The following is a 13,109-nucleotide window of genomic DNA, read 5'->3' on the forward strand; positions in this document are numbered from 1 at the left end:
AGCTGCAAGCAGACAAGCCAAGTGAGGGTTCAAGGCTGAGTTCAAGCCCCAATAATGGCCGGGGGGAAACCCATGGGGTGGTGGAGCCGCGCGGCCCCTGCGTTGGGTCGTCATCCTAGCCACTCGGGAGGCTGAGATGTGAGGATCATGGTTCAAAGTCAACCCAGGCTCCAATGTCCATCTAGAACCAACAGGGCAATCACTTTGGTGTCACAGAACCACACATCCAGGTTTATTAACATTTGACAATAATTTAAAGGCAGAAAGGGATCCTATTACAGGAATTGAAATATTGACTAGACAACAAATGATGAAAACTGCTCAGCGGTCAAACAATACACAATAGTTGCCAAACGGAGCCCACAGATTGGTGTCAATTGTGCAGCTTCCAAGTAACATCCGTCTTTCCCTCCCAAGCTAAACCAGATGAACCCAGGCTAGCTCCATGAACTGTGCCTGGTTAAGTTCCCACGGCATCTGAAAGGAACCCAGTGGAGGAGAACTGAGCACCAGCGTGCTACTGAGGCCTCGGAAGCCACCAGGGGCCCCGGCATTGAGACGGATGTTAGAACTACAGTAACAATGTTATCCGCTTCAAGATAATACTGGGCCATTTTTTCCAATGTACAAATAGGTTAAACCTAAAGACACATTTTTAAACTCTACAGGAACACAGAGTAAATATAAATGGAACAAGTCTCCATAGTACCTAGTCACACGCAAAATCAGAATAAACACCACTTTTAGGAGAGCCCATTTCAGTCCTGGTGGCAACAAGGGCAAGACCTTAGGATCATTTTGTTCAGGGATGACCTAGAAGCTTGTCAATACTACCTTACATCTCACCTACAAAGCCCTTTCCAAGAAATCTCTCTACCCACCGGAAACTGGGCCAAGGACTATTTGAGAACCAGATTACTGCCTTTCCCATGGATTAAGGCCTGACCACTGGCAGTCTGCCCAGATCATGTCTCAGTCCCCAATGTCGCAGAGTTAGAGGTCTTTGCACCAAAAGCCATGGTACTTTCAGGAAAGTCTTGGCTGGAGCAGGCGTGGCGCAGGGCTACATGGCCCCGGCCCGTCTCATTAGCACCAAAGACAAGGTCTCTCTCTAGAGCATGCACTCAAGCTGATCAGAGCATCTCAATTCATTCAGGAAAACAAGCTCAGAGGTTATATGCTTAGCCGACCCAAGTTCAACTCGAGTCACTTAACTGTGAATTGGCTACCATTAGTGGTCAATTGAACACTTTTTGTATTTGGTGTCAAAACCAAATAAATACAACTTTCCCTATACAGTACGAGCAATGTTGATTTGTATACAAAGTGCCAGTCTTATTTACAACCTAGTTTTAAGTAAACTTTCAAGCCTGCTCTGGAGCAGTGAGGTTGCGATCGATGGTCGTATGAATGCTGAACTCCTGCTGGAGGGGGGCTACCTCCCTGTACCACTCAGCACTGTGGTGATGTCACAACTAGCCCGCCGGCTTGCACAAGCCCACAGGGACAGGTTTTTCCTAACAACCTGAGTAGCTTTCGTTTGAAATAGCCTTTGTCTTTCTAGGTGATACTACAACATTAATCAGCAGGATTGATTTTTGAGGTAGCTACACTGTTTTAGATGCTGTTAATGAACCTTAATGACAATTCATGGTGTAGCTTGCTTGATTCACCCTTAGCTGATTTTTTTTTTGTGTGTGTGTGAACATGGAGGGTAAAAATCAGCAAAGAGCATTCAGTTCATTCAGAAGTCAGCATCCAAGGTGAAAGAATTCTCTGTCGGGCTGGACATCACCCCCATTCTCTGATACTCGCCTACTCTCTTCTCAAAGAAGTTAGTCTTCCCTTCCAGTGAAATGTTCTCCATGAAGTCAAATGGATTTTCTACTCTGAAAATCTGAAAAAGTTCACACCGAGATATAAATACCAAGCACTACCGATTTCCAAAAAGCAGCAGCAGGCTATAAAATGACACGTTACCTTGCTAAACCCCAGCTCCAACATAAGCCTATCCGCCACAAATTCAATGTACTGCTTCATTAGCGTGCAGTTCATCCCAATCAGCTTCACAGGCAGCGCCTCCGTGAGGAACTCCTAGGAGCAAAACAGAGCCGCTGAGCGCGAGGAGACGTGGGGCCCTCCTCCAGCAAGCACCAGCGACAGGAACCCGTCACCCACCTGTTCTATTCGAACGGCATTGACGATTATTTCCTTCACTCTGTCCTCCGACGGCTTGTGCACCAGGTGTTTGAACATCAGGCACGCGAAGTCACAGTGTAAGCCCTGGAAGAAGGGTGGAGATCACCACAAAGGCAGACGTCTAGCAGTGACGTGGAGCATGGGTTGCTGTTTCCTTATGACTTTCCCGGCTGCGCTGAGCGCCACTGTCTGCAGCTGTCTGCCTACTCTGACGTCACTGAGGCAGCAGCAGTCCCCGCCCAGCCCTCAGGGCGACCACCGCACAAGGAAGGGCCAGGAGGACCTGCCTTCCTTATTCCTCAAACGAGGCAGAAGGTGTTGCACAAGTCTTTTCTTGTGTGTGCCAATAATGGGACCTGAACTCAAGTTCAGGACATGTTCTTGCTCAATGCTGACATTCTTCCTACCACTTGAGCCATGCCTCTTCCTGCTTCTTTTGGGTAACTGGAGACAGGAGGATGTTTGCCCCTGCTGGTTTCTGAACGGCGACGCTCAGATCTCACGGCTCAAGCACACCCAGCACGCTCAAGCTCTAATTTGCCACTCCTCCCAGCACCGAGGGCAGCTAGCTTTCAATGTGCAGGAAGGAGGGACTCAATTTCAAGTGAGGCGAATCTGCATCTCCATGCATGAAAGGAAGCCCCAGCAAGCTTCCCGGCTGCTCTTCCCACAGAGGAACAAAGACCTCCCCAGACCTAGAAGGGAAGACCATCCCTGCCTGATCTGCCCACGGAGCTCTAGATGGAGATCAGTCACACTCCTGGTGTTCCAGACAGGATTCTACTAAAAAAGCGGGCACCTTGCCCCCTCAGTGTAATCCAAGGGCCTCAGCAAGCTTACTACCTCCTAAGTACAAAGGTTCACACGCATTATCAAGCAAAACGAATCAAATATCCTTACAAGCATCTTTCCAATTTTGTGCATTCAGGCCCATCGAATGACTGTGCACAAACACATTATACAGAAGAACTCGAGTAGATTATCATTCCATGAGATCATTGCCAGTACATGAAGATGTAAACGGCTGAACTCACATTAAATTTAAGTGGTAGAGCTGAGGGTATAGCCCAGTACTTGTTCTAGCCTCAGGTTTGAACCCTAGCACCACCAAGAATAAAAAGCTGGAAGTGGGGCTGGGGATATAGCCTAGTGGCAAGAGTGCCTGCCTCGGATACACGAGGCCCTAGGTTCGATTCCCCAGCACCACATATACAGAAAACGGCCAGAAGCGGCGCTGTGGCTCAAGTGGCAGAGTGCTAGCCTTGAGCGGGAAGAAGCCAGGGACACAGTGCTCAGGCCCGGAGTCCAAGGCCCAGGATTGGCCAAAAAAAAAAAAAAAAAAAAAAAAGCTGGAAGTGGCGCTGTGGCTCAAGTGGTAGAGTGCTAGCCTTGAGCAAAAAGAAGCCAGGGACAGTGCTCAGGCCCTGAGTTCAAGCTCCAGGACTGGCCAAAAAAATATTTTTTTAAGTGGATATACATATCTCTATCCATATATAGTTTATATATGTAACATATATTGTTATTTATATAAGTGCCACCTGATAGCTTGGGTCCCTGAAAGCAAACACAAGAGCATGCTAAGGGGCTGCAAGTGCTTGGGCACAGGTTAGCTTGTTCCCCAATTTACTCACCTCGTCTCTGCTGATAAGTTCATTGGAAAACGTGAGGCCTGGCATAAGTCCTCGCTTTTTCAGCCAGAATATCGACGCGAAAGAACCAGAAAAGAAGATTCCCTCCACAGCAGCAAAGGCTACAACTCGCTCTCCTAAGTGAAGGCAACACCACAATGTTTCAATGCTTCTGGAGAGGAACTGCTGGCATTCACCACTACCAGGCCAGCCATCCAACCAGTAACAACACACAGCTCAAGTGTTCTTACCATAGGTAGCCTCCTTGTCCCCAATCCAACGCAGGGCCCAGTCTGCCTTCTTCTTCACACAAGGCATCGTTTCAATGGCATTGAAGAGAAACTCCCTACGGACATAGATACGAATACATGTGTACACGTAAACTGATGGACAAGATCAATAGCGGTCAGACATCCAACCCCAAGCTTCAAGAGAACACTGATGATAATCCAAATTTGAGTATTTGACAATTCCACACCCCTAGATAAGCCTGTTTTTCCCTCCAGGTTTCAAAAATAACACTCATTTGCCTTTCACTAACTGGCTGAAATTTAAATGAGAAGTGAGAAGTCTTCAAGGACCCCTTCTTATTCTGTAACAGTTCATTATATTCGGAGCAATGGCTTATTTCAAGTCTAGATCATATAGTTCATAGGCCCTGCCCTTCTAAAAGCGAATGCATCCAAGTCTTAGCTTCCATGCGACTACCATTCCTCTACAGGGGTGCTCCCCACTTCAGGTTTCCAAGTTGTCCAAGTTCCTTTTCTGCAGTGTTTGCTATCATGCTAGCCTTCTGAGATACTCAGTGTTCCAAGCAGAATACAGTAACCATAGTTAGGTCTCATTTCACATAAAGCTACTGTCCTAAAACCCACCAACAGCCCCACTTCTAACTTTCCCTCCATCCACCCCCACAAATGGTAAGCTAACTGTATTCTGCTGAATTCTCCCAAGTTGTCCTTTCAGGCAGCTGCTCTGTGCCTACATCAATCTTCAAGCTCACTGATGGCTGTATCATGAACACCCTTATACTTCTACGTTTTACTTTCTATATTGTATATGATTCAAGACAATCTCTGTGTCTTCCTCTTATCATTCTGCCTCAGGCCTGGGGAAGGTTTAATACTTTTGTCTGAGTAAAGATTTATCTGCTGGGGACTGGGAATGTGGCTTAGTGGTAGAATGCTAACCTAGCATATTATCCGGCACTAGAGGCTCATGTCTGTAATCCTAGCTACTCAGGAGGCTGAGATCTGAGGATCGTGGCTTAAAGCTGGTGGGAAAATCCATGAGACTCAGCTGCAATTAAACATCTGAAAACCAGAAGTGGAGCTGTGGCTCAAATGGTAGAGCATTAGCTTTGAACAAGAAAGCTAAGGGACAGCACCCAGGCCCTGAGTTCAAGCCACAAGGAAAAACAAAGAGAGGCTAAGTGATTGGTTGTTAAAGTGATTTTTAGCCCTTTGCACAGAGCAGGCTTGACCATAGGTGCTAGGGTACTAGAAGTGTCTATGACAGTTCATTAGCTAAATTACTTGGGATAAAGGTGGAATAAAGGAACAATGAACAGGGCTGGGAATATGGCCTACTGGCAAGAGTGCTTGCCTCGTATACATGAAGCCCTGGGTTTGATTCCCCAGCACCACATATATAGAAAACGGCCGGAAGTGGCGCTGTGGCTCAAGTGGCAGAGTGCTAGCCTTGAGCAAAAAGAAGCCAGGGGCAGTACTCAGTCCCTGAGTCCAAGGCCCAGGACTGGCAAAAAAAAAAAAAAAAAGGAACAATGAACAGAGCCCAAGATATATATCTCTTTCCAGGCTGGGAATGTGGTTTAGTGGTAGTGTGGTTGAATAGCATGCATGAGGCCTTGTGTCGATTCATTAGTACCACACAAACAAAATAGAGAAAATTTTTAAAAAGCTTAAAAAAAAAGGTATCTCAGCATACCCTCTGCATACGTACCTTTCTTTGGAATCTTTAATGTATGTGTCAATAAGGAGACTGTACATTTCAGAATGTATGTTTTCCATGGCAATCTGGAAGCCATAGAAACAGCGGGCTTCGGTAATTTGCACTTCTTGGCTAAATCGCTCCACCTAGAGGAAATGGAAATCAAAGTTAAGCTGAAGAACACTCATCTGCAGGAACTCAGTCGTGGGACGCCGGCAGCATCATGCCCCCCCTGTACCATCAAAAGGTTTCTTCCAGCTGAATGCCAGTGGTTCACGCCTGGCTACGTAGCTACTCAGGACGCTGACATGTGAGGATTATGATTCAAAGCCAACTGGGTAGGAAAGTTGTTAAGACTCTTCCCTCTAATCAAAAAGCAGGAAATGGAGGTGTAGCTCAAGTCCTAAGAGCACCAGCCTCGAGCAAAAAAGTTAAGTGCCCTTACCCTAGGCTCCAAGCTCCAGGACCAGCACACAAACTTGCAGTCACTTAAAAACTTCTATGGGTACTTAATATGATTCTTCACGGCTTATCAATAAAGTTCAGCATTTCATATCACATGAGACCAGGATATGGCTATTTTGTAGAGTTCCTGTCAACATCTGATTACTGACTCATTCCTCCCTAAATCACTTCTGCCCGTTAATATTGGGGAAAATACTATAGGGAAAAGCAACTGTAATGTGTTGTCAAGTGAAATGGAAGAACTAAAAAAGGAAAGCACTTGAATTCCTTAAATCTTCAAATCAGCGGAAGAAGGCACGTGTGAAAACTCACCAAGTTTTCATTCACGATGCCATCACTTGCTGCAAAGAAGGCCAGGACATGAGATATAAAGTATTTCTCCTCAGGTTTTAGGGCTTCCCAGTGCTGGATGTCTTTGGAAAGATCCACCTGAAATTCAGAAGTTGACAATTTGGGAAATGGAGCTGTGGCTCAAGTGGTAGAGTGAAGACCCACAGGTGAATACAAGGCCCTGAGTTCAAGCCCCAGTCCACATCCATCCACTCACCCACCCACCCACAGAGAAGCAAGTTTGCAATTTTAGCAGATCCAAACGTACTGGAGCTTCCACAAGACACTTGAAAATTTGATGACGACATTCTGCATCCCAAATTCCCCTCCCCTAACCACCTAACCACCCCAACCACTGACCAGGTCCAAGAGGGGTGTTATGTGCCTGCCAAATTTAAGTTCCCAGCACCCACGGTGGGGTCTTCGAATGGGATTACCTCCTCAGCGGTCCAAAAGGAAGCCTCCGCCTTCTTATACATCTGCCAAATGTCGTGGTATTCGATCGGGAAGACCACGAAGCGGCGGGGGTTCTCTCTCAGGAGCGGCTCGTCCTCCACGCCGGGGGCAGCAGAATTTTGGTTTGCTGTGGGGTTGGTTTTGGGGGGGGAAGGGGGGAGAGGGAGGGAATCACAAGACTGTAAGTACTGATCGAGCTTAGGAAGTTGACATCTCCCCTAGCCAAGTCCCGTTCCCTGATCGAGAGCTTCGCGTGGAGCCGAGGCTGGCCGTGTCCCCCCCCAACCCCCCATTCCGGCACCGGGCGCCCCCCCACCCCTCCCCGCTGGCGGGAAGCAGGCCGGTCCGCCAGGGCGGGGCCCCGGTGGCGGGAAAGCGTGGGGGCGGGGAGCCCGGGCCGGCCCGGCGCGGACAATGTGGCTTTGGCGCCAAGAGCGGGCGCCCCCTGCCGACCCGGCCCCGCGGCCCCCCCCCTCCCCGGGCGGCCGGCGCGGCCACTCACCGGCTCGGCGGGCTCCTGGAAGATCCTCCTCGCGGCCTTGCTGGCCAGCACGCGGGTCCCGCTGAGGGACGGGGGCTGCGGGGGAGAGGAGCGGGTGGGTGAGTGAGCGGCGGCGGAGCCCCGGCCCCCCGGGCCCCGACGGCGCCCCCCGGGCTCGCACTCACCGTATTCTCCTTGTCCGTCAGGCTGAGCCCCTTGAGCGGCGAGAGCTGCAGCTGCTGCGGGTCCGCGATGGTGGCGAGCGGGGCGCGGACGGAGAGCATGGCGGCGGCGGCGGCGGTGGTGGCGGAGGTGGCGGCAAACCGAACGGCGGCGGCTGAGACCCGGCGAACTAGCCCGGTCCCCGGCCGCTCCTCCTTTTTAAATCGCCGTCAAGCCGCGCGCGCGCCGGAGGGGCGGGGCCCGCGCCCCCGCGCCCCCCCATTGGCCGCTCCCGGCCACGCCCCCTGCGCGCCGAGCGCGGGAGATTCAAGCGCCGCGCGCGGGAGCCTCCGCTACGCCCCGGGAGGACCGCGCCGCCTCCCGGCCTCCCGGCGGCCACTCGCTGGCCGGGACCCGTGAGCGATGGCGTGAGGCGCGGCGATTGGAGCCCGCGCGAGCGAGAGCGGGAAGCGAGGCCCCCCCTCCACCCCGCCCCACCTGAGAACGCCTCCCGGATAGCGCGCGCGGACCGGGCCCGGGGCCTGCGAGAGGCACCCGGCCGCGGGGAGGCCTGGCTGTCACTCCCGGGCCTGGCGTGGGGGGTGCGGGGCCGCGCTCGGAGGTCAGCGAGGGTCCCACGGCCAGACGGGGCTACTGAGTCCTCCCTCTCCCCCCCCCAACTGCAGTCACCAGAACCGGGACGTGTGGTCTGGCCTTGATGTCCCCAGTGGCAAGGCCGGGGTGCGGTGGAGGCCAGGAGGGCCGGGCCTGAGGACGGGACCGTGCAACGCCAGGCCCACGAGCCATCGTTCTCAAACTGGGAAATCTGAGCAGACATTCCAGAATGTTCAGAGTGATGGAAGCATTCGGAACTCATCCACGACTCCGTGAACAACAAGGGGGGTTTGGAAACCGGGGAGGGAAGGCCCCGGGCAGGAACTCTGACAGTTTTCATTTCCTTCCTTTCGTGGCTGCTCGATTTGCCAGACCGTGGCCCTGCAAAGGGGAAAATTCCAGAAGCCAAGAGAAGGACACAGATGACTCAGCTGGGAGTCGCAGCCGGCAGCCCCTAGGCTGTCACAGAGCGAGCCAGGACCCTTTCAAGAACCCCTGGTGGAGAATGAGTTGAGAGGGTGGGGTAGGGAAGTGCCAGTCCCCCAGGTCTACTGCCAGTATGCCTTTCCTGGTGCCAGTATTGGGGCTTGAACTTAGGGCCTGGGCCCTGCCCCTTATCTTTTTTGGCTGCAGGTTTGTGCTCTGCCGCTTGAGCCACACCTCCATTTCCAGGCTTTGTGCTGGTTAATTGGAGGGAAGAACTTTTCTTTCCCTGGCTTCTTCAAACCGTCATCCTCAGACCTCAACCTCCCAAGTAGCTAGGATTTCTGGTGCCTGGCCTTACCTCTGCCATTTCTTAGAGTACTAAGCACTGTTCAAGGTTCTCTGACCTTAGCCATCAGCGAAAAAACACTTCTCTACACGAAGCAACAACTAAAATATTGGGCTAGCACTATGTTTAAAGCAACTGGCTGATGTCATCCATTTCTCTTATTCAATATCTATCTCCAAAGAAATGAAATTTTTTTTTCTCAGTTAACGTTAAGGGGCTGGGGAATGTGGCTTGGTGGTGGAGCGCTTGCCTAGCATGCATGAAACCCTGGGTTCGATTCCTCAGCACCACATCAACAGAGATAGCCGGAAGTGGTGCTGTGGCTCAAGTAGTACAGTGCTAGCAAGACATCATCGGTCCCTGGAGAAAATCTGGACGGGGAGGAGGCGGACGTGGTTTGATGGCTCTCCCCAGCCTGCCCCTCACCCCCCGCCCTGCGAGAGCCTTTCTCTTCCCCTCCACCTTCCAAGCCAGCTAGTCTTGCTTCCACCAGGAAGCCCCGATCGGCCGCGAGGATGGGGAGGCGGGGTCCCCGCCACACTGCGTGACCGGCACGGGGGTCCCCGCCACGCGGCAGGACCAGCGCAGGCACCCGGTCCCCCACTAACCCACTTGGAATTGCCCTTTCTTCCCGCGCCCGGTTAGACACGACATCTGCTCCCCGATTGGTGCACGGGAGGGCAGGCCCCGCCCCCGGGCCGCGGGCCACGCCCCCGCGGGGCACTGCGCCTGCGTGTCCTGGGCCGCGGCTCCGCGCGGGAGGCCCCGGGGCTGGGCTCTCACGCCGCCAGCCGCTCCGCAGCGCGCCCCGGAGCCGGGAGTTCTCGCGACTCGGCCACCGCGGTGGGATCGGGTGATGCTGGGTGCTTTCGAGCCGCGGGAAGCGGGGATTCATTCGAGGCCTGTCTTCCAGGTGAGGAAGGGAAGGCCCGCAGCGGCAGGGAAGGTGCCCCGGGGTCCCCCCCCCTCCCCGCACCTCCACACCTGAGCCCTGCTTGGCTGGGGCTCCACCCCTTAAGCCACAGCGCCGCTGCCAGCCTTAAAGCAGGTTCACGAGTCTCTCTCTTCCTGAACCTCCATCCGCAGATCTCGAGAGAGCATTACCGGAGTGAGAGCCGCTGGCTCCCAGCTTGCGACACTGTCAACACACAGAAAATCGCGCTCTCCAGTGTGTACTTGCCACCTGGGGTGTTGCCACGTTCCCTTTCTTCAATTCTGCGTGTGGACTTAGTCCCCTGCACCCACGAGCACTTCAACAGGCGACTTCCCCCAAGATAGCCCATCTCTAACACCGCCTCAACACATTCACACAGAAGAAAACCAGCAATAATAACTCAGCAACATAATAGCCTAGCATCCAGTAGTGAAAGGAATGTAAAAGTGGCCAAACCCAAAAGATGAGGTTGCCTAGGTCAACACCGACCAAAAAAAAGAAAGAGAGAGGAAGAAAGAAAGGCCACTCGATTAGGAAGGAAAGGTTCTTATCATCTCGCACTGTCTGGGAGATGAAAGTACTCTGTCAGAATTACAAACTTGAACAGAAGGTACCTCAGCCTTATACATAAAAAAGACTTCTGGGGCTCAGTGTGGTGGCACATGCCTGTAGCCCCGGAAACTTAGGAGGTGCAAATCATGAGTACGAAGGTTCAAAGCCAGGACGCTCGTAAATAAGCTGGGGTGTGGTAGTAAAGCCACCTATAATTCCAGCCACTCCAGAAACATCAGTAGGAAGCATGGAGGTGCCTGTCTAAAAAATAAGGAAAAAAGCAAAAACATTCAAAAGGCTGGAGCCAGTGGCTCATGTCTGTAATCCTAGCATCTCAAGGCCGAGGTCTGAGCTGAGGACTGCACTCAAAGCCAGCCAGGGTAAGATGGTCTGTGAGAACCTTATCTCCAGTTCACCACCCAAAAAGCCAGAAGTGGAGCTGTAGCTCAAGGGACAGAACGCTAGCCTTGAGCACAAGCTCCGGGGCAGTATCCAGGCGCTCAGTGTAGGCCCCATGACTGGCACACACGCAGATACACACAAGCTGAGGTGTGACCCCATCATAGAGAGCCCGCTGTGAACAGGGAAGTCCTGGGATGGAGACCATGAGGCCCTGAGTTCAAGACCCCAAACCAGCTCCAAAATAAAAAGGGCCTCCCTTAGCCCTGGTATCGCTTAGTACACCCATCGTTTGCTCATAGTTTACCGTGGCACCGAATTCCCATCCGATGCTCTGCTCTTCCGGTTTGCAGCACTGTCCTCAAATAGGAAGTGGAAGCATGGCTCAAGAGGTAGAGCACCAGCCTCGAACAAAACAGCTCATACTGAGTTCGAGCAGGAATATTTGCACATACCGAGAGAGAGAGGCTAAATAAACATCACTGTTCTTGGTAAGATTTCTGATTGTTCCTCTCTAACTCAGTTGACACAGCTCCTGTTCAGATGTTCCTACTTGCTGAAAAATGTCCTTTCCAGTGTCCAACCAAGTGTTCTTTTGTTTATTTGTTTGTTTATGTGGTGCTGAGGAATCGAGCCCAGGGTTTGGTGCATGCTAGGCAAGCACTCCACCGCTAAGCCACATTCCCAGCCCACCAAGTGCTCTTTAATTGGAAAATTCTCCTCTTCTTTCCCCCTTGACATTAACTTTTCAACACCCAAGACAAGCCCACATCTCTACATTGTTTAACTGGTTTTCCTCCCACTGTTTTCATGGTAAAATGGAAATCAGAGCTAAAAGCTTTATTAACACTCATTTAAAATTATGGCAGGGGCTGGGAATATGACCTAGTGGCAAGAGTGCTTGCCTCATATACATGAAGCCCTGGGTTCGATTCCTCAGTGCCACATATATAGAAAACGTCCAGAAGTGGCGCTGTGGCTCAAGTAGTAGAGTGCTAGCCTTGAGCAAAAGGAAGCCAGGGACAGTGCTCAGGCCCTGAGTTCAAGCCCCAGAACTGGCAAAAAAAAAACAACAACAACAAAGATTATGGCAGGAAGAGCTATGGTGATGATACTGTAGGATTAGAACCCAGGACTCACTAGTTCCCATACTGGACTTTTTCAACCACACAGCCCCATATCATGCTGAGGATAAATTACTGTAGGTTCTTCTCCTGGGCCATTTGAAGCAAGGGGTTTTGTTGTTAGTGGAAACCTTGGCTTTCACGATAACCAGCCTCCAAGATGGCACCCAGTGTACCGTGTACTCCTCCTTCACGAGGACTCCGGCTGTTCTGTGTGACTAACAGAATGCGGGGACCTCCGGGAGTCACAGATGACGGGGCAGCTGCCTTGCTGACAAGCGACATTCGCCAGGAGGAACAGCCCGGGAACAGCTGCTCGGGAGGGAGGCTGAGGGTGGCAGTTCAAAGCCAGCCTGGGCAGGTAAATCCACGAGACTCTTCTCTCCAGCTAAGTGCCCAAAAGCCAGAAGTGGAGGCGTGGATGGAGTGGTAGAGCACCAGCCGTGAGTGAATAAGCCCAGTGAGTAAGTGAGGACCCCACCTCCCGAAGTTTCTCCCACTTTGCTAAAATTGAGCCACCCGCAGAGGCTAAAGTGTTCACCGCAGGAGCCTGTGGAGGGCATTTTCTATTGAAGCCATAACGAGTGCGGTCAGTTCACTGGACACGGCGCTGGCTAGGGGTCCCGCAGAGTGTAGTCAGCCCTTGGTTCCAATGGCTTGATCGGGGCGGAAGGCTCTACAGGGTTTACCCACCATTCTATTTTTGTGCTGGGCCTGGGGCTTGAACTCAGGGCCTGGGCTCTGGACCTGAGCTTTTTTGCTCAAGGCTAGCTGCACCACTTGAACCATAACTCCACTTCCTGCTTTTTGCTGGTTCATTGCAGATAAGTGCCTGGTGGATTTTCCTGCCTGGCTTGGAACCAGGATCCTCAAGTCTCAACCTCCTGAGTAGCCAGGATTACAGGCGTGAGCCTCCCACGGCTGGGGTCCTGGCAGATTTTGAATAGCTTTTCAAGATTGTTTTTCTGCACTAGTCAGTGGGATTTGCTTGCCCTTTCTCCTCCACGACGTGCCCGGGTCGCCCTGTGTCTTCCAACTCTCC

General features: G+C 52.1%; 1 protein-coding gene across 2 annotated transcripts; it reads right to left on the minus strand.

Annotated features, from left to right (window-relative positions):
• Positions 1-620: 620 nt before the first annotated feature.
• Positions 621-7,823, minus strand: Rrm2 (ribonucleotide reductase regulatory subunit M2). Of its 2 annotated transcripts, none has more exons than XM_048353423.1 (10): positions 7,695-7,823; positions 7,531-7,605; positions 7,010-7,155; positions 6,555-6,671; positions 5,790-5,923; positions 4,079-4,173; positions 3,831-3,964; positions 2,179-2,283; positions 1,981-2,094; positions 621-1,897 (listed from the first exon to the last, which is right to left on the minus strand). In XM_048353423.1, the coding sequence occupies exons 3-10, from the start codon at positions 7,049-7,051 to the stop codon at positions 1,745-1,747; spliced, it is 894 nt and encodes a 297-aa protein (XP_048209380.1). In that variant the 5' UTR covers positions 7,052-7,155; positions 7,531-7,605; positions 7,695-7,823; the 3' UTR covers positions 621-1,744. The 2 variants fall into 2 exon arrangements, with proteins under 2 accessions (XP_048209380.1, XP_048209381.1); XM_048353424.1 differs by having other exon boundaries at positions 7,527-7,605.
• Between the last annotated feature and the right edge of the window lie 5,286 nt (positions 7,824-13,109).

The sequence above is a fragment of the Perognathus longimembris genome, chromosome 8 (genome assembly GCF_023159225.1).
Source record: "Perognathus longimembris pacificus isolate PPM17 chromosome 8, ASM2315922v1, whole genome shotgun sequence".
NCBI lineage: Eukaryota > Metazoa > Chordata > Mammalia > Rodentia > Heteromyidae > Perognathus > Perognathus longimembris.

Bases quoted from the DNA above. Each gene is read 5' to 3' on its own strand.
- Rrm2 (XM_048353424.1), bottom strand. From the start codon at position 7,793: ATGCTCTCCGTCCGCGCCCCGCTCGCCACCATCGCGGACCCGCAGCAG. The intron at 2,095-2,178 runs GTGGGTGACGGG...TTTTGCTCCTAG, and splicing joins ATGCCGTTCGAATAGAACAG to GAGTTCCTCACGGAGGCGCT. The intron at 1,898-1,980 runs GTAACGTGTCAT...GAACTTTTTCAG, and splicing joins TGGAGCTGGGGTTTAGCAAG to ATTTTCAGAGTAGAAAATCC.